Source organism: Cebus imitator, unplaced genomic scaffold (assembly GCF_001604975.1).
Source record: "Cebus imitator isolate Cc_AM_T3 unplaced genomic scaffold, Cebus_imitator-1.0 Scaffold26, whole genome shotgun sequence".
Classification (NCBI taxonomy): Eukaryota; Metazoa; Chordata; class Mammalia; order Primates; family Cebidae; genus Cebus; species Cebus imitator.
Genome location: NW_016107341.1, coordinates 9,804,268 through 9,823,939, shown reverse-complemented (window position 1 = coordinate 9,823,939; position 19,672 = coordinate 9,804,268). Strand labels below are relative to the sequence as shown.

The 19,672-nt window shown below is 41.9% G+C and overlaps 1 protein-coding gene across 1 annotated transcript in view; it reads right to left on the bottom strand.

Moving 5' to 3' along the window:
* Positions 1–19,672, bottom strand: part of LOC108300306 (gamma-secretase activating protein) — a 106,285-nt gene that overhangs the window by 9,422 nt on the left and 77,191 nt on the right. The window contains exons 21-26 of the mRNA XM_017523065.2: positions 9,330–9,458; positions 8,426–8,484; positions 7,706–7,737; positions 5,385–5,446; positions 2,990–3,085; positions 511–581 (exon numbers count right to left, since the gene is read on the bottom strand). Of these exons, the coding sequence (XP_017378554.1) occupies positions 511–581; positions 2,990–3,085; positions 5,385–5,446; positions 7,706–7,737; positions 8,426–8,484; positions 9,330–9,458 (449 nt within the window). The remainder of the gene's footprint in view (positions 1–510; positions 582–2,989; positions 3,086–5,384; positions 5,447–7,705; positions 7,738–8,425; positions 8,485–9,329; positions 9,459–19,672) is intronic.

The window sequence follows — 19,672 nt, the reverse complement described above, 5'->3', positions numbered from 1 at the left end:
AAAAAAAAAAAAAAAAAAAAAAAAAAAGCCAAAAGCATGTCAGCCAAGGAGGTCATCTGTGACACCCCTAAGCAGTGGCTTTGAGCACTACACAGGGGTTCACGCTAATCACGAAATGCTGTGCCCTGCAGATAGCCCCATAAATGACTGTGACTATCAGCCTAATGCCTAGAATTTAACAAGAGAGTAGGCACATATGTTATACACTGTACCGACTGTACAACTGCCTTCTTGGCAGTATTGGGCTCATTTGTCCCTCCCTCATCACCAAGCATGTGCCAGGGAAAGACGACGGGTAGAGTAACAGGGGCATACTTTTAATTTTTATTGTACATTAAAAGGTACACATGCAGGGGGGCATAACTTTAAGTGCTGAGTATAAAATTAAGCTAGATGGTGTTGAAGCTGGTGAGAACTGATTTGAGCTAGTACATTTCAAAGGGGTTTTACTAAAACAGAGTTGTTTCCACTCTTTGTACATCATGATAAAAGCGAGAAATACTTGCGTACAAGTGGAGAACCCAGGAATGAAGTTTATGTTTCCTCCAACTGGCTTCTAGGATGTGGCAAATGAGATCCAGCTGGAGGGTGAAGACAGTCCATTAACCATTACTTCATTCCTTCCCTCACAACTAGGCCTCCACAGCTCAGATAAGCATTCAGGGCAGCTGGCACTCAGGCTGCGCCCAGAAACACAACTAGCCTTTCTGAGGTTAATTCTGAAGCACTGAACCCCAAATGGAAAGACTGAAAATGTGCACCAGAATGTAACAGAGCATCCTCTGTCTGTGCAGCCAGTGCCCTGGCTCAGCCTCCCCAGCCCAGCTAACTGGCCCCACCACTCACACTTACAGACCTTTATCCATCAGTGAAGGTCAAGTGCCAGAGGGTTTGCTCTAGGCCTGTCACAATGCAAGGGCCAACATCGGACAGAAGAAAAGAGACACAGAATGGAGGTCGTGTGCGTGAACTGTGGAGTAAAACTGATATCAAGTCCAGATTCTATATGTTCCTAGTTGTGTAACCCTACGCAAGTTACACACTCTCTCCAAATTGCAGTGTCCTCACGTGTAAAATGAGGGGAAATATTTAATAGGGTTGTTGTAAGAATTGGTTAGCACACTGACTAAAACTAATCAACCAAAGTAGCTAGCCTTCTTTGTCTTAGAGCTTTATCCAAAAACTCATTCTAACTCTGCAACACGTTTGCCAGCAGAAGAGTAGTCCCCACGGAGCTGTTATCAGCCATGAACCACACATTGTGTGGGCCAAGAACAGGGGGCAAAGCAGAAGGCTCTCCATAGAAGCTCACAGGCAAATGCTATCCTCATTGTTACAGATCCTTAGTTTCTCTTTGGCTGAAATCAATAAGTTAACATGTAACCAATATAATCAGGTTCTGCAGCAACTTCCTTGGATATGTTTTTTTTGTTGTTGTTTTTTTTTTTTTTTTTTTTTAGACGGAGTTTCACTCATGTTACCCAGGCTGGAGTGCAATGGCACGATCTCGGCTCACCGCAACCTCCGCCTCCTGGGTTCAGGCAATTCTCCTGCCTCAGCCTCCTGAGTAGCTGGGATTACAGGCATGCGCCACCATGGATATGTTTTAGAAAGGATACCCACCACTCTCCTTAGAGGGAAGCAAAAGGCATGACTAGTGGCTGCTGGGGAGGGACAAGGAGATGTGGCCTTAATCAGTGACTGCTGAGTCAAAGTCAGGGACGTGAGTTTTCTGAAACTTAATATGTATCATTTCTGGGCCTATTAGTTCTGCAGGCTGTTAACACAAACTAGTGTTAAAACTTACGTGATTATGGAGAAAAATGAGGCTTGAATGGAAATGGAAATGCTACCTTCTTAGCACTATAGGAGGTAAGATTTCAAGTCAACAGAAATAAAGGTGACAGGTGGATGTGTTAAATTACTGTGTGTTGTGAGTTTAAAAAAAAATAAAGTTAATGTCAACATGGAGAGGATCAGTAACACGTTCATAAAGTGAGCTCCTTGGTACAGTTCTATTGAGAAGGAGACTTTAGAAAGATTCAATGTCCTGATGATAAATGTAAGTACATGAGAATACTAACCTCTCCTAATATATTAAAAACTATGAAACTCAAACCTTAGTACAGAAATTCAAATATATCATGTAGAAGCAACACTAATGACTGCAATAAAGGCAGAAAACTTGAAAATTAAACCTGAACTAATTGTCAGGATTATATCTAATACATTTAACAAATCTTCCAGAGTTCAATGGAAAAATATATGTTCACACCCTGGTTTATCTGCATGCTGGTCTTAAACACATTGGGAAAAATAAGGGAGTGTTCTTTCTTTCTGTGCAAATGTTTTTTGAATTTGTCCAACATTATTTCTAGATTCTGAGCAAGATCAGGCCTCAACTCTATATGCTTTTTGAAAGACTCAAGAAAGAAAATTCAATCTAGTCATATCACTGCTATTTACACACAGTGGTGTTACTAATCTGGGTAACAAAATTTCAGTGAGTGGCTACCAGGTAAGGAACTGCCAATCTCAGTCTCATGTGGTAGGGTTCATACAAGTGAGCTAGAATCTGGCCTAGTTGGGCCACTGGAACTAATTAAGATTTGAGGTTCAAGTTCTCTCATGTCTGCATAAACCTCCATGTAGAGAAATCATCACTTACTGTTTAATAAGGAGCTGGAAGTTGCCAAGATGAGATATCAGCATCTGGCAACCATACTAAATTCACTGTACTATGCTTCCATGGGTGTATAATCACTGTTTGAAGGGAGGGCAATAAATCACTTTCCAAACCAAATGCTCTTTGCTTATGGTCCTTATTTCTCTTTTCTCAATCCATAGCACCAAATACTGGTTTAAGAACAGAAGATCTCCAAAAATCTAGTTTGAAAGACACACATATGGGTTCACTGAACCACAACTAGACAACTGTATGGGGAGTGGGGTGAAGGGGGGTACGAAGAGAACAAAAAGCAAGACCAACCAGTTTTGAAATGTAGTCCAAAACCATCTGTTCAATTTTCTTCTTTTCTACACCCTGTAGGTGTCTCAAAAAATGGTCTTTTAGCTCAGACACCATCTGAAAACAGCATATGCATTAAATAAGTCACAGCCTATCCATTCATACCTGGCTTGGTTTGAATTAGATCCACTTATTAACATTCCTGATCAATATAAAAATATTGGATCTGAAGGTCCCAGCAACAGAAATGCGTAACTCTCAATAGTTCTCTGGTAAGCATAAAAAAGGGGTCCCCAACATTTGCCAAAAAAAAGTATTACTTATGATTCACCCAAAGCCCAGTGAACAACTATGAGTAAGGCTCTAACTCTGATGAGAATCCTCCAAAGACAACAGTGAAAGTCACCAACTTAGAAGTCACAGGCTTTGGGATCTACCAAAGGATTGAAGTCTACTGCTCCTGGAGCCCTTGGGGATTAACTGAAACAACTCTATACATAGAATGACTGAGCCAATGTGGGCAACAGTTTTGGGTGTTTAGAGGACAGAGGCATGAGGAAACAGGAAATTATCAGGTACTTCCCTCTACACAGTGGCCACAGACCCTTAACACAGCCCTTGCCTCCAAATAGGCTTGTTTCTATACTCACTTGGACCATCCTTGGGCCTCCCCACTCCGCCAACCATTAGCATTCCCAGCCCTCCCCACCTTTGCTTTTCTCCCTCCTCTTCTCTCTTTTGCCTAGACATCCTATTCAGCAAGAGCAAGATGCCAGGGCAATGTCTGTGCCAATAAACAGCCCAAGGGAGTTGTACAGCTTATATCACCCATGCACACATCTTCTATTTTAGCAGATTCACATCACAATACCCCAAGTAAAAACTAGTCCACAACCTTCAGGGCCAAGACATAGTGGTACCTTATTTCAATTCACTCTCATGCATGTACCAATTAATTTGCCTTTAAATATGTTTTATGTATAATAAATAGTGCACACTTTGTGCTTTCCAATTTTTCCGTGAAGATAAAAATTAAAATCACCCATAATCCTACCACCCACATTAACAATTGGGGATTATTTTTTTCTTTTTCCTGGCATGCACGCCCATTCTAATGTTGTATGTTTGTCATATAAACATTGTTTCCCATACTTTTTTTTTTTTTTTTTTTTTTTTTTTTTTTTTTTTTTGACAGTCTTGCTCTGTCGCCCAGGCTGGAGTGCAGTGGTGCAATCTCAGCTCACTGCAATCTCTGCCTCCTGAGTTCAAGGGATTCTCATGCCTCAGCCTCCCAAGTAGCTGGGATTATAGGTGCATGCTACCACACCCAGCTAATTTTTATATTTTTAGTAGAGACGGGGTTTCACCATGTTGGCCAGTCTGGTCTTGAACTCCTGACCTCAGGTGATACACCCCTCAGCCTCCCAAAGTGCTGGGATAACAGGTGTGAGCCACTGTGCCTGGCCATGTTTGCCATACTATTTTAATGGCTGTACAATATTTAATTTTACAAAATACTATAATTATTCCCTTCCTGTATATGTGAGATTTTTCTTTTATTATTGTTGCCATATCTAAACTAATAAATAAATTATCCTATTCTTAAATCCTCATGGTATTAAAAATATGTTATTAGACTTCCATGATGTCTCTTTAATCAGCTTTTTAAAGGTTTTGGATTTATTTACAAATTCTGCTTTTCAATTAATTTATGTATGTTTCTTTGGTCTCAAGTAGTATTATGACTACTTGAGAGAAAGTACTTTGTTGTTTTTTTGTTTTGTTTTGTTTTGTTTGAGATGGAGTCTCCCTCTGTCACCCAGGCTGGAGTGCAGTGGTGCAATCTTGGCTCACTGCAACCTCCATTTCTTGAGTTCAAACAATCCTCCTGCCTCAGCCTCCTGAGTAGCCGGGATTACAGGTGTACACCATCATGTCTGGCTAATTTTTGTATTTTCAGAAGAGACAGGGTCTCACCACGTTGCCCAGGCTGGTCTCGAACTCCTGACCTCAGGTGATACGCCTGCCTCAGCCTCCCAAAGTGCTGGGATTACAGGCATGAGCCACTGTGCCTGGCCTGTTCTGTTGTATTTTAAACCCCAAATACAAATGCCACAAAGATGCAACTCTTTCCTTTTTTAAAGCACTCTCAATGGTATACACTCCTTATAATGGGTTGTAAATTACATATGTATTGGTATGATTCATGTGTGTCTTCTCCCTTGACTACATATTCCAAGAGGGCAAAAATCATATGGGTTGCTTACCACTGGACACACAGGGTCCATAATGCTGGCAAAAAGTATTTGTTTAAAGAATAAAGAATAAGATCAGAATGAGAAGCCCACTTTAGCCTTTTCCCCTCATCTTAGGGTCCCTTGTTTGCCAGTCCCTAAAGAACCCACATACCACTTACCAGCCCCATAAGCAGCCGCTGGTGGCTGTCCTCCTCCTGCAGGAGGGGCGTCAATCTTGGCTCTGAAAGGAAACAGAGCAACAGTCAGGCTCCGAGCAGTTTTCAAGAGATGGATTAGGATGGAGAAGAATCAGCCTGGGTTTCCCTTCTCTGAGTCATTGGGAAAACACAACACTTCCCTGACAGGATGAAAAGTTTTTATCACGTAAGTGTGACCTAGTCCTACAAGCTGAACTTATCACTGAGATGACACAGAAAGGAATGTGAACACATGAGGAATGACGGAAAAACAACACATTCCTCAACCCACCCTGATAGGCTCTAATTTTGCTTTTTGTTCAATGTTAAAACTCACTGTTAAGAACCTCTGCTCCACTGGAAACAGAGGGACTTGGCCCTTCTCTTAACCCTTCTGGGGTCATAAACTGAGAGATTGGGGCTCGGTGGAAGGGAGTTGCATGGCTCTCTTCTACTTTATGATCCCTGTAGTTCAGTGGCTTTGGGAGTTACTGAGCTGAGGGGACCAGTCAATTACTGTGGCAAATAATGCTAACTGGCACACGTTTTCAGACTGCAAAGGTAGCTAGGACACAGTAGAAAAGTAATAAATCAAATCGTGCTTTCTCCACCATGATTTGCAATGCACGAGCAATCCACACTAGAGTGTAGTAGCCCCAGGGGCAGGTAAACCCAGTCTTGCTGGAAAATCTACCCCAAAGTGCTTCTAACATCTTCGTATTCTTTTTTCCTTAAATACTTGAGATCCAGTGCCAGGCAAGAGGGCAGAGCCACCCTGCTCAGTGGGCTGGCAACTCCTTCTGGGAGGGCATGGATATCTCCTGACCACGTGTAATAAATCCTCCCTGGATCCTACACAACCCTCATGCTTGATATGAAATGATTTTAAATGTGAATCCAACAGCCTGCATTTTACAGAACGTTCTGTTTCAGGCAGTGACATTCTTCATGGGGAACTAGTACAAACAAAGCACGTGTAAGGAAAGGGAAGAGTTTTCCTAAAGTGCATTAATAGAGACTGACTAGTTAACAGAATGCAAACGGCCCTGACACACAGAGTAACTCCATAAGTAACTCGACCAGACCAGCAACGTTCCCCGTGTTGCAAAACCCCCAGCAATGCAAGGACGGTAAGCCTGAATCACACGCATGCATGCCCCGAGCTTCAGTCATTGATGGCCTGGTAAGGCAGAGGCTGATTCCTCCTGGGCTGCTCGGTGAGCCCAGGTTCTGTCAGCCTGAGCTGGATGACAGGTGCGCTGTCACAGTTCACTGGGCTGTGTGCACAGCTGCAGAATGTGCAACAATGCACTGTATAAACTAGTTTCCATTACAGTCACCCAACATCCAAACCCATAAAACACGAGTGGGATATAAAAACAACAGCTTATTTAATGAAAGCTGACCTTCAGGAGGCATGAATGTGTTCTTCTGGCAACTACAAATAAGCCTGTGCCTGAATATGCTCAGCATTCTCCCCTGGTTTCACCTGGCCAAGTCCTCCTTGTTTATCAAGACTTAATTCACATGTCACCCCTGTGGGGAGCCTCTTCCAACCTCCCTCCCTCCTCCAGCCATCCCTGTTCCTGACCTATCCTCTCACTCCCTGCATCCACGGGTCACATAATACCTGTCATTTGGTTTAGAAGCCACACATTAACATTTCTTCCTTACACACTAAGGATAAAGCAGCCACCTCAGATACCGGCATGCTCTAAGCACTGTGCTAGGTGCTATCTGCATTACCCAGTTAGTATCATTTTCTCCTCGCCCCCCTGAGCAGAACAGTGCATAAAATGGATAAGTGACTTGCCCAGGAGCACATGGTTCTCATGTAGCCATGCTGGAATCTAAGTCCAGCTCTGTCTATCTCTCAAGCCTGTGCTTTCCCCAGAACCACATCTTTATGCCTCTAGGACCTGTGTGCCCAATTTTTAACGAAAATGAGAGGCACAGGCAAGACCCAGTAGGATCAGACAGCTGGAAAGCAAGCAGTGCCAAGCCAAGGGAATTGTTAAAATGCATCCTGTGGGCACAGCCAGAAGGCAATAAAGAGAACCACAGGGCCATCACCCAGGGACTCCCACAGCAAAAGCACATTCAGCAACTGTCCCCGGAGGTCCTGGTGCCCAGACAGACATAGGAAGAGCTGTGCAGCCACTCTTAAGAGGAAGATATTAAAGAAAATCACTTCCACACTACTGGAAGTGATTTTCTTGCCAACCCACAGTGGTAGGAAGAACAGCACTACAAACAGAACACTGACTGAAACCCAGAAGGCTTTATTACAGATCTTTTCTTACCCAAATTTCTTGCTTCTAGGTTAGAAATCACCCTACGAAGAAATTAGCCATGTTATTCACAGAGCATCGCTTTTAAAAAATTTAAAGCCACATCATACAAAGATGTCCTACTTTAAAATTTCATAAAAACCACTGTGGAAACTATTCTCAGGCTGTTGAAACCTCAAAAACTTTGATCAATGTATTGAAAACCACATTAGGCAATTATAAAATCTCAAAACCCTTTAGTGCCAACAACGGCAATAATTTAGGACAATTGTAGCTCTCAGTTATTGAAAATAATGGGGAGAGAAAATGGAACACAGGTTGGAACGGAGCCTATACTTTCAGCACTCTGAAATGACTCATATACCCTGAAAATCGGCTTTCAAAATAAGAGCAAGCTCGCTAGCCCACTGACACTTAAAAAAAAAAAAAAAAACTACTATTTACCTTTCTCTCCTAAAATGATCACTAACAGGAAATTTACCACTTATCCATTGTAAACATCTATCCACAGGTTACAAGTCTACAAGGTTTAATATATAAGCTTTTCCCAGTAGAAATTCCAGCACCAAATTCCAGAATAGGATCCAAGTGACTGCATGCATGAAGCTGACAACATCATTTTGCTGGGGATATGCAACAAAGTAAGCTGTTTCTATAAAAGGTAGTCAACAAAATAAAGTAATTTTAACTGTTAATCATCTTACAGATACTATACCCTCTAATTTCACTTACTTTATCGCATTATCAAGAATATTCCTCACATATGCCGTGGACCTTCTTTTTCCTGTTTTCTATGAGTGAGAATACATCAGGAATGTGGAAGGTAAAGGTTTTAATGGGTGACTTTTCACATCAAAGATATAATGCAATACAGTTAAGAACATCAGAGAGGAGAAATATACTTTCCAGATAATCGGAACACCTAGATTTTAAAAAGTATTTTTAAGAAACTTTTTATTCTGAAACAATTACAGATTCACAGGAAACTGAGAGTCAACTATACACTATATACAATACTAATCTACATTCAGTGATACTACAGAGAGAGATCCAACGTACCCTCCACCCGGTCTCCTCCAGTGCTTCTATTTTACATAACTAGAGCACAGTATCAAAAGCAAAAACTGACATTGGCACAATGTATGTGTGTCATTCTATGCCATTTTATCACGTTCAGATTCTTGTTCCAACGTAACACCATGATCAAGATTCAGAATTCTTTGATCACCCCCAAAGATTTCCATGTCACCCCTGGATAGTGAGTCCCATCCACTGTTCTCCCTCCAACTACCCCCAACCCCTAACGACCACTAATTTGGGAACATCTATATTTTTTAAAATCAAATTTTAACTACTTAAGTAACCTGGGAACATAGCTGAGAGGTGGATATTAATCGTACTTCTACTATGAATGCGCTGTGTGTCCCTTAACCCTTCTGCCCTTCAGTTTCCTCCCTGCAAGAACAAAGATTGTAGAAGCACCTCCACCTATTGAGATCAGTCATGACAATGTTCAAGTCCCTGGCAACTGGGAAGAGGGCTGCACATGGAAGCCAGTCTTATGATTTAAGGGCATTGCCTGGATCCAGGCCCCTATGCCTGGATGCTGGCTTTGCTCTCACTGACCCACTCATACCTCTTCAGAGATCAGGTTTTGCCACTCTCTCCTGACCACACTGTTGTTATAGTGGAAGTGTGGCTTGGCGTACTTGACATATTCCAGGTTGGAGTTCAATTTTTCCCAGTAGCCCTTAAAGCTGTGCACCTGTAGGAGACAAGAACATCAGCGGTCTTCAGAAGCTGCCCTGGTGGTCCAAACTACCCAGTGAGTATCACACAAGGCTTATTTCCCCAGCTCTCAAGGCCCATATTTCTAAGTGAATACTTTCGACAGAGGATGGCATTCTAGACCCAATAGTGATTCTAAAATAGACTTAAAGAATCTTATTTTCCCACCTCATTTTCTGTCTTTTTTGTATGGTCTTTTTAAACCACATAGAGAAATGCTGCTCACTTCCCAAAACCAACAGGACTTCCCTGAGTTGACGCTTAGCGGGGAAACCTGTATTAAACATATCGAGTCATTTCCTCCCTAGAGACCCATTTTTGTGACTTAGGTGGTGTCAACAGTGCCATATTCACTAAAAGAAAGTTCATAACATTTGGATAAGTGGAGGAGGTGAATTTTCCTGCTAAACTTATTTACTCCCAAGGACATTTTTCAAAACCTAAGAATCAAAAAGGATGAAATGAACTAATTTTACATTCAGTTGTCACATACTCCAAAACAGAATTAGCATTCTATCTAGGTTTTTGAATTATTGATATAATTGCACTACCCTGAAGCAAGAATGTATCCATTATATTCATTTTTTAAATAATAAAATGCAATGTTAATACATTCTTAGTGTTGAAGGATATACTAACACAAATTGGTTTTAAACCAATAGCCTTTTGATACTTTTTGCCAAAATATCTACATTTGCAAATGATTTGACTGGGGCCAGAGTTGTAATGTGTGGTCATAAAACCAAGTGAGCTATTGCCTGCCAAGGTGACAGACTTGGCTGAACAGCAAGAAAAATAGGAAAACTTTAAAAAATATACCTTGACCAAGAAAAATTCCCTGATGTTAAATTATAGCATATTATTAACATTTTTATTCAAAGGACAGTCATAATTGGCTTGAAATGTATTTTGTAATATCAGTAAGGTGAGCAACATAATATTAAAACTTGTTCATTCAGAAGCCTGAAATACCCATCTAGCCAACATTCCTCCTCCCAGAGACAGAAAAACTCTTCCCAAGAAAGTCTCATTTCCAGAAGAAAACACGAATCAGATCCCACTCCTCACTTGGCCCACCTCACTTGTCTTTTCTTTTTCCTTCCATTTATTTATAATGAACGTACACTTATCCACCCTTTGGGTCTTCTTTGTAATTAAGGGGAAAAAAAAAAGACAAGATAAATCCAGCAGACATTTGGCAGAATTAGGTCCCTGCCTGGAAGTCACTACAGCTTTCGTGCTGTCCTAATCTGGGCCCAGGCACAGGAGTGCCAAAAGCCAGAAAACTAATTGGTGTTGTGGTGACATCTAGTGGTCAGGTAAGCTATTAACTCTGCCTGCTTAGCCACAGGAGTCCCACCAGGCAGTTCACCCACAACCTTGTCCAGGACAGGATAGGGGAGGGGAGGGGAGAATCTCAGGTGCCCTCTACCTGTCATCTGGCCCCATCCCCTCAAGTTAAATGCTATCCTGTTGTTAGAAGGCGCCATTCACACTGCAGCTCTGAAGAAAAGATCTCTCCCACGTTACCTTCCTTCTAACTCCATTTAAAAAATCCCTTTCCTCATAACATTCTGGGGAGGTAGGCACATTTCTCATAGGTGTTTTATTTAAAATTAACAAATAATAATTGTATGTATTTATGGGTTGCAATGTGGTGTTTCAATACATGCATACCTTGTGGAATTATCAAATCAGGCTAATTAGCATAACCGTCTGTCTGCTAAGAAGAAACAGATCAATCAGAGCTCACCACATGTCTGTGGACAGGCTTTAGAGGGGTTCCAGCACCCACAGCCTGAATGTAAAATAGAGCATGTGTTTGTATAAGCACTCTTCTGAGGAGATGGTCTGTAGCTTGCACCAGATTTCCAAAGAAATCCATGGTCTAAAATAGACTAGAGTTAAAAGCAAAAGGATCTGAATTTAAAACAAAAATTAAAACTTACATTTAAGTCAGAAATACTGTTAGCCAAACATCCCAAAAATATTTTCACATGAACTTACATGTTTTTCAGGGAGGTCACTGGCCTATTTATTATAGACATTAAACGTATCTATACTATCTTACAGATATTAAGATGATACAGAAAAAAACTACATATGTCACTATTTGGTATCCACTAGAAAAGTGATATTTTTTTTTCAGTTAAGAAATGCACAGAAATCATTCTAAATTGGAAAGTCTATTTGGAAACCTGGCAAACAGACATGGCACAGGGGAGGGAAATGGATCTGAGTCAGTGAAGGACAAGGAAAGGATGTTCTAGGTGAGACTCTTAGGGTGTGAGCAAAGGCAGAGACTAGAACATGGAATCGGGGCTCATATCTGAGGCACAGCATTAGAGCCAACAGCACTTCACTCCCTGTGGTGAACACAACGACCTCCAACGTGTGCCACGCCCAGCCTCTGCTGCCCATTGGAACTACCTGGGTCCCATCCCCAATTTGATTTAGTTGGCTTGAGGTATGCCTGAGCCTTATGAGTTTTACAAGTTCCCCCAAGTGATCCTAATGTTCAGCCAGGACTGAGAACACTGTTTGAACATGTTCAAGTAAACCCTCAAATACTTTACTAAATCTATATACCTTTGGCTTAAAGGCTATATAAATCACCAACTGTCTAAAGACTTGTGATTGTGTGGTTTTAAAATAGGAGATATAAAGAGGTAGTTAGGGCCAAATCTTTGAGGGATTCTAAATGCCAAGGTAACACCAGCATGCTCATTATCCCAGAGAATAAAAGGATCTCCCACATAACATTTTAGATGTTGTAACCCAGAATGGAGGGGAGAGAAAGGGAGAGTTGAATCTACACAATCCCATGCTAAGAGCCAAGACATGCCATCACGCCACTATGCTCTAGGATGAGCCTGGTCAAGAAATAACAGATGCTGGATGAGGCTGTGGAGAAACAGAAATGCTTTTACACTGTTGGTAGGAATTTAAATTAGTTTGACCATTCAACCATTATGGAAGACAGTATGGAGATTCTGCAAAGACCCAGAAGTATTATACCATTTGACCTAGCAATCCCATTGCTGGGTATATGCCCAAAGGAATATAAATCCTTCTATTATAAAGCTACATGCACGTGTATGTTCTCTGCAGCACTATTCACAACAAAGACATGGAATCAACCCAAATGCCCATTAATGATAGACTGGATAAAGAAAACATGGTACATATACACTATGGAATACTATGCAGCCATAAAAAGGAACAAGATCATGTCCTTTGCAGGGACATGGATGGAGCTGGAAGCCATTATCCTTAGCAAACTAACACAGGAAGGGAAAACCAAACACTGCATGTTCTCACTCAGAAGTGGGAGCTGAACAATGAAAACATATGTTCACAGGGAGGAGAACAACATACACTGTGGCCTGTTGGCGGCAGTGGGGAAGGAGAGCATCAGGACAAATAGCTAATGCATGCTGGCCTTAATACCTAGGTGATGGGTTGACAGATGCAGCAAACCAACATGCCACATGTTTACCTATGAAACAGACCTGCATGTCCTGCACATGTATCCTGGAACTTAAATTTAAAAAGAAAAAAAAAAAAAAAAAAGATGAGGCTGGGCACAGTGGCTCACGCCTGTAATCCCAGCACTTTGGGAGGCTGAGGCAGGCAGATCATGAGGTCAGGAGATAAAGACCATTCGGGCCAACATGGTGAAACCCTGTCTCCACTAAAAATACAAAAAAAATTAGCTGGGCGTGGCAGTGCACACCTGTAGTCCCAGCTACTCGGGAGGCTGAGGCAGGATAATTGCTTGAACCCAGGAGGCAGAGATTGAAGTAAGCCGAGGCTGTGCCACTGCACTGCAGCCTGGGCGACAATGTGAGACTCTGTCTCAAAAAAAAAAAAAACAAAAAACGATGAACCTGGAACACAGCAAATCACTGACAATCAGCTAGCACTTATCCAACAAGGCAAATACTGTCCTCATCTGGAACAATAGCACCACAAAATGAAAGCCACAACTGCCCAGGAAGCCCATCACCAGCTACTTGCAAAGAGCTAATAAAGCTTTAAAAATAATACACAAAAAAATGCTGTATAAGTAACTTAATATGCCGGGTACAGTGGCTCACACCTGCAATCCCAGCACTTTGGGAGGCCGAGATGGGTGGATCACTTGAGCTCAGGAGTTTCAGACCAGCCTGGGCAACATGGCAAAACCCTGGCTCTACTTAAAAATGTAAAAAGTTAGCTGGGTGTGGTGGCATGTGTCTGTAGTCCCATCTACTCCGAAGGCTGAATGGGAGGACTGCTTGAACCTGGGAAGGTGGAGATTGCAGTAAGCCAAGATGCCAATGCATTCTAGCCTGGATGACAGAGTGAGACACTATCTCAAAAAAAGAAAAGAAAAATACCCCTGAATTAGAGACAATGTTAGAAGCAATCAGATCCTCAAGGAACGACCTGGAAGCATTTTCCTACATAAAGGGGAGTTTTTTTCTCTTAGGATGACCTCAAATAATTGCCAAACACAGCCCATCACAACTATTCATTGAACAAAAGAACCAGTGGGTTACATTAAGGAACTGTTTCCCATTTATGATTTGGATTGCCAGTTGATCCAAAAACAAACAAAGCAAAAAAGCCCTGGGGTACTGGCTCATCTGCAAATTACTGTGAGAAAAACACATCTGCCTTTCATTTCTAAAAGGCCCTCTGGCTTTGGTCCTACTTCTGCTGATTAACCAGCATCTTCTTACAGAGGAGGCAGCCAACTCAAAGAGAACCCTTTCCTCTGTGTGCCAGGACTCAACTAGCACAGCTAAAGCATCATCCAATTTAGCTCTTCAGTGGATCCCATCTCAGTATCAGCTTTTACTTATAGCCCAGAGAAACACAGTGACCCATTACCTCTAAGCATTGACAGAATAAACAGAAAAAGTTTGTGTGTATATAAAGCTATGAAGGCACTAAACTAAGATACTCTAAACAGGAACACTCATTCACAGGGCAAGTGACCAGAAATTCTGAGGCTGCCCACTTAGGGAGATACATGCTGCAAGTTCAAGATCTCCTGAATATAAATGGACTTGCTCCATCTTCCCCCATATCTAGCAAAAATTTCTACTTAATTGCCCAGGTGGGTAGTTCTATTAGCCATTTTTAACAGGTTTAATTTTTTTCTAAAAATGAAATCACTAAATATGGCTTTAAACTATTCCATCTCACAGTCAACTTATACCCTGAGAAAGTCAATGCTAAGCTCCTTCCCTCCTCTCAGTCTTGAGAATCAAAAACACTATGTCTCCAACCAAAACTGAGTAAGACCAGCATAGTGGGTGGTAGAAGAGGAACAAAAACAAGAATCCTCCATTCTGGGTCCGTTCCTCAACTTTGTCATCTAAGAAGTAACGTGAAGACACTCCCATTGCTACAGAAACGACAGGAATGAAATCACTAGCCTCAAGCTTTTTTTTTTTTTTTTTTTCCTTAAGAGTGAGTCTCTGTCTCCCAGGCTGGAGTGCAATGACACAATCTTGGCTCATTGCAACACTTGCCTCCTAGGTTCAAGCGATTCTCCTGCCTCAGCCTCCCAAGTAGCTGAGATTACAGGTGCTACCACCATACCCAACTAATTTTTGTATTTTTAGTAGAGACGGGTTTCACCATGTTGGCCAGGCTGGTCTCAAACTCCTGACCTCAGGTGATCCACCCTCCTCAGCCTCCCAAAGAGATGGGATTACAGGCATGAGCCACCATGCCCGGAAATGCTATTTCTAATTAATATTTATTTGTTGCATCATAAAATTAAGGTTTATAGTATCTACTGGCCTCACTATAACTAACTGTCCCAGAAAATATGTGCAAACTGAACTTTGGGAAATTAGTATTTCCCACATAATCAACTAAGACTGCTATTGATACATCTTTATCAAAGCAACAATTCTTATTTTTAAAAATTGTAAACTATTACATTGTAATTGTACTAATACTTCAGACCTCTAAAAAACTTTATTTATGCAATCCTGGTTGTCTGTACTGTGGGGATCAAGGAGAAAAGTGTCTTTTGTGCTTCACTAAGCAATTAATTACACGCATGCTCTGCCCAAGTAAAACTTTGTGTTTGTTTTGTTTTGTTGAGGTGGAGTCTTGCTTTGTCACCCAGGCTGGAGGGCAGCGGTGCAATCTCACTCACTGTAACCTCCACCTCCCAGGTTCAAGCAATTCTCTTTCCTCAGCCTCCTGAGCAGCTAGGGTTACAGGCATTCACCACCATGCCTGGCTAATTTTTGTATTTTTTGTACAGACAGGGTTTCACCATGCTTGCCAGACTGGTCTCAAACTCCTGGCCTCAAGTGATCCACCCACCTCTGCCTCCCAAAGTGCTAGGATTACAGGCGTAAGCCACCACACCCAGCCTAAAACAGATTAAGACCAGTGAAGAGGCAGATAAGTCTCTAAATAAAGAGAGCCCAGATGTAAACTAGTCTTCTCCCAGTTGCTCAGGGACATCAGACCACAGATAGACACTGGTACACCCTCAATTCTGAGTGGCCATAAGTAGAAAGGAACAGTATGTTTTTTGTTCTTCTCAGTCTCTGAGTCAGGTAATTAACAATCTCTAAAGTGATTAAATACACTACAGATGTCTGCCTTAAAGACTATGGTAAAAATATCTTATTCCTCCATTTGTAGCATGCGCATCTTTTATCTTTATACTTATGTTCCACTTTTAAAAATCCATACATGCTTCCTGTGGTTGAATAGTTTTAATGGTTTCTCTTCTCATAAAATCAAGGGCAGGCCAGGTGTGGTGGCTCATGTGTTAATCCCAGCATTTTGGAAGCTGAGGTGGGATGATCCCTCGAAGCCAAGAGTTTGAGACTAGACTCAACAACATACCAAGACCCTGACTCTACATTAAAAAAAAAAAAAAAAAAAAAAAGTTAGCCATGCTTGGTGGCATGTGCCTGTGGTCCCAAATACTTGGGAGTCTGAGGTGGGAAGATCGCTTAAGCCCAGGAGGACGAGGCTGCAGGTAGCCACTATGGTACCACTGCGCTCCATCCTGGGTGACAGAAGGAGACCCTATCTCAATCAATCAAAATTAAAAAATAAAAATAAAGGGCAATTTTAACCTTTTTTGAAAGTTGCCATTTGCCTAGAGCAATCCATAGTTTATAAAGGGATAAAATTTTTCTTAGGAGGGATACTCTTAATGGCATTCCTTTTAAGGCAAGCACCTTGTTTCAATATATTTCCTGTTTAGTGTTTTTAAAATGACTTTGAGAACTATTTATAAGATAAGGAAGCCTTTTGTCTCTCAGGATGATTTTCTGATTTAACTGGTTTATCCTGTCCAACATGCTCATATAGGTCTTAGTCTGTTACAGCAGCTATACCAAAATACCATAAACTGGTATTTTGTATCAACAAATTTATTTCTCACAGTTCTTCAGACTGGACTGTCCAAAATCAGGGTGTGGGCAGATGTGGTGTCTGATGAGGGCCCACTTTCTAGACCGACATGTGTTCACTGTAACCTCATGTGGTGGGAGGGACAAGTTGGCTCTGTGGGGTCTCTTCTATGAGGGCACTAATCGCAATTACCAGGGCTCTGCCCTCATGAACTAATCACCTCCGAAAGGCACCACCACCTAAAACCATCACCTTGGAGGTCAGGACTTCAACACATAAATTCTGAAGGGATATAAACATTCAGACCATAGCAATATATTAAACATTTTTATAGTGTTCAACTTTACACTAAAAGGAAGTACTTCAGAATGCAGAGAGAACATGAGGAAAGTACATATCTCATTCCCACACACACGCACCCGCCCCTTTCCTCCCTTGACTCCTTATCAGAGCACTCATCTACCAAGAATTGAAATAAAGAAATAAATGTGGTTGGAGTAAATAGGGGTCCCTTGGGCCTCAAAGAAAGAATGTTGTAGCAAGCACAAACTAATGTAATTTGTGATTCAGGTCATGAGTGTCCAGAGCCACTTCCTATCAAGGAGATATGGCAAGAACAGTCACATAACTGAGACTAGGGAGAGAGGAGCAGAGGGTGGGACATACTCCTGCAACCAGCTCCATCCCTCTATAATTAAATTGGGACTTGGGGTAAAAGAAATAGGTTAAAGGTGAAGACAGCAGCTTGGTGTGAGTGAGTGGTATTATGCAAGCAGAGATGAGGAAACAAATGAGAGATGGCAGGACCAGGTGTCCTGGGAATGAGAATCTCCTGATTAGACTCTCCCATGCTGAGCATCTGGGGTGGGACGAGTTGGTCAAACCAAACCCAATACTATCTTCTTCCAAGTCCAAGGCCAGTCCCAGCGATACACCTCTGCCTTCTCTGATGGATCATGGCTGTGTGCAGAAGGTCATAGAGAGATCTACAATGCCTCAAACTTGCCCTAGGTATTAATAACTACCAGCAGAGGAATGCACGTGGAACCAAAAGAGCTCCCAAGCAACTATGGGTATGGTGAATGGGAAACAACTGTCTGCAGAGCCAAATGGGAAAGCTATGGGGAGAGGAGAAGAATGTAAGGAGAAAGAGGGAATGTAAAAGGAGGACATAAACACATGGAGGACATAAAATAACCCATTTTACACATACCCACATATGGAAAACAAACAGGCCAATGAAAAAAGAAGCAACCTTGTTCTTAAGCAAAGCTAAATCATATTCTTAGAAAACCTAACACGTAAAAGTTAATAGGACCTTTCCATCACTCTTTTATAATTTTTTTAAATGAAAATACTCAATGTTGGTAAGGTTATAGTAAAACTGGTAAATTCATAAATCCTTATAAATGTAAATTATTCCTGGTTGAATATCAATTTATCATAAGAATCAAAAGCTATAGAAATTCTCATAGCATTTCACCCAATATTACTTCTGGGCTCTTAAACTTAGGGGAATAAAACTCTAGAAAAACTGTATGTATAAAAATACTCACTTTAGGAGGCCAAGACAGGTGGATCACCTGAGGTCAGGAGTTCGACACCAGCCTGGCCAACATGGTGAAACCGGGCCTCTATTAAAAGTACAAAAATTACCCAAGCTACTCAGGAGGCTGAGGCAGGAAAACTGCTTGAACCTGGGAGGCAGAGGTTGCAATGAGTTGAGATGGTGCCACTGCATGGCCAAAAAAACACACTTTTCAATGGTGGCTTGGGATAAACTAAATGTTTAAAAACAAACAAACAAACAAAAAACAGAAGAACAACTGAGTAGGCACTGCAACCCAGCAGGGCATGGTGCCTCATGCCTGTAACACCAATACTTTGGGAGGCTGAGCTGGGAGAAAAGCTTTAGCTTAGGAGTTTGAAACTAGCTTGAGCAACAGAGTGAGACCCTATCTTTACAAAAAACAACAAAAAAAAATTGTTTTAATTAACCAGACATGACATGCACCTGTAGTTCTAGCTACTCAGGAGGCCGAAACAGGAGGACCACTTGAGCCCAGGAGTTCAATGTTGCAGTGAGCCATGACACTGTCACTGTGCTCCAGCCTGGGCAACAGAGTGAGACTCTGCCACACACACAAAAAAAGTATGACATATTTAGTGTGGCATTTTGTATGCATTAATTTTCATCCACCCATTCTGGTTCATAATGCCAATACACTCTGTTACAGCCTGCTGTTATAATATTGGGTGTTTTAGGCTTAGGGGTGGGGGCTGTTCTCAAGAAACTCTCTCTCCTGCCTTCATTTCATCTGCTCTAAGGCAGGACTCTACCCCAACCCTTCCCTCCAACCAACACCCCCCACACCGTCCCCCTGCCTTTCTGATTATGGATCTTAAGACTGTACCTAAGAGGGTCCACCTCATACCCTGGAGGGAAGGAATGCTTCCATAAAAACCCCAGAAGACTGGGTTGGGCAAGTTTCCCCATAGCTGAACAGGTGGAGGCTCCTGGAGGATGGTGAGTTTAAGGAGAGCATGGAAGCTCCATGCCCCTTCCCCCATACCTCACCTTATGTGTCTCTTCATCTGTATCATTTGCAATATCCTTTGTAATAGGCAAGTAAACATGCTTCCCTGAGTTCTGTGAGCCACTCCAGCAAATTAATCAAACCTAAAGAGCTATCATGGGAACCCCAACTTGAAGCTAGCTGGTCAGAAGTTCCACAGGTCTGGACTTTCAACTGGTGTCTGGGGGTGTGAAGGGTAGTCTTGGGGACTGTGCCCCCCAATCTGTGG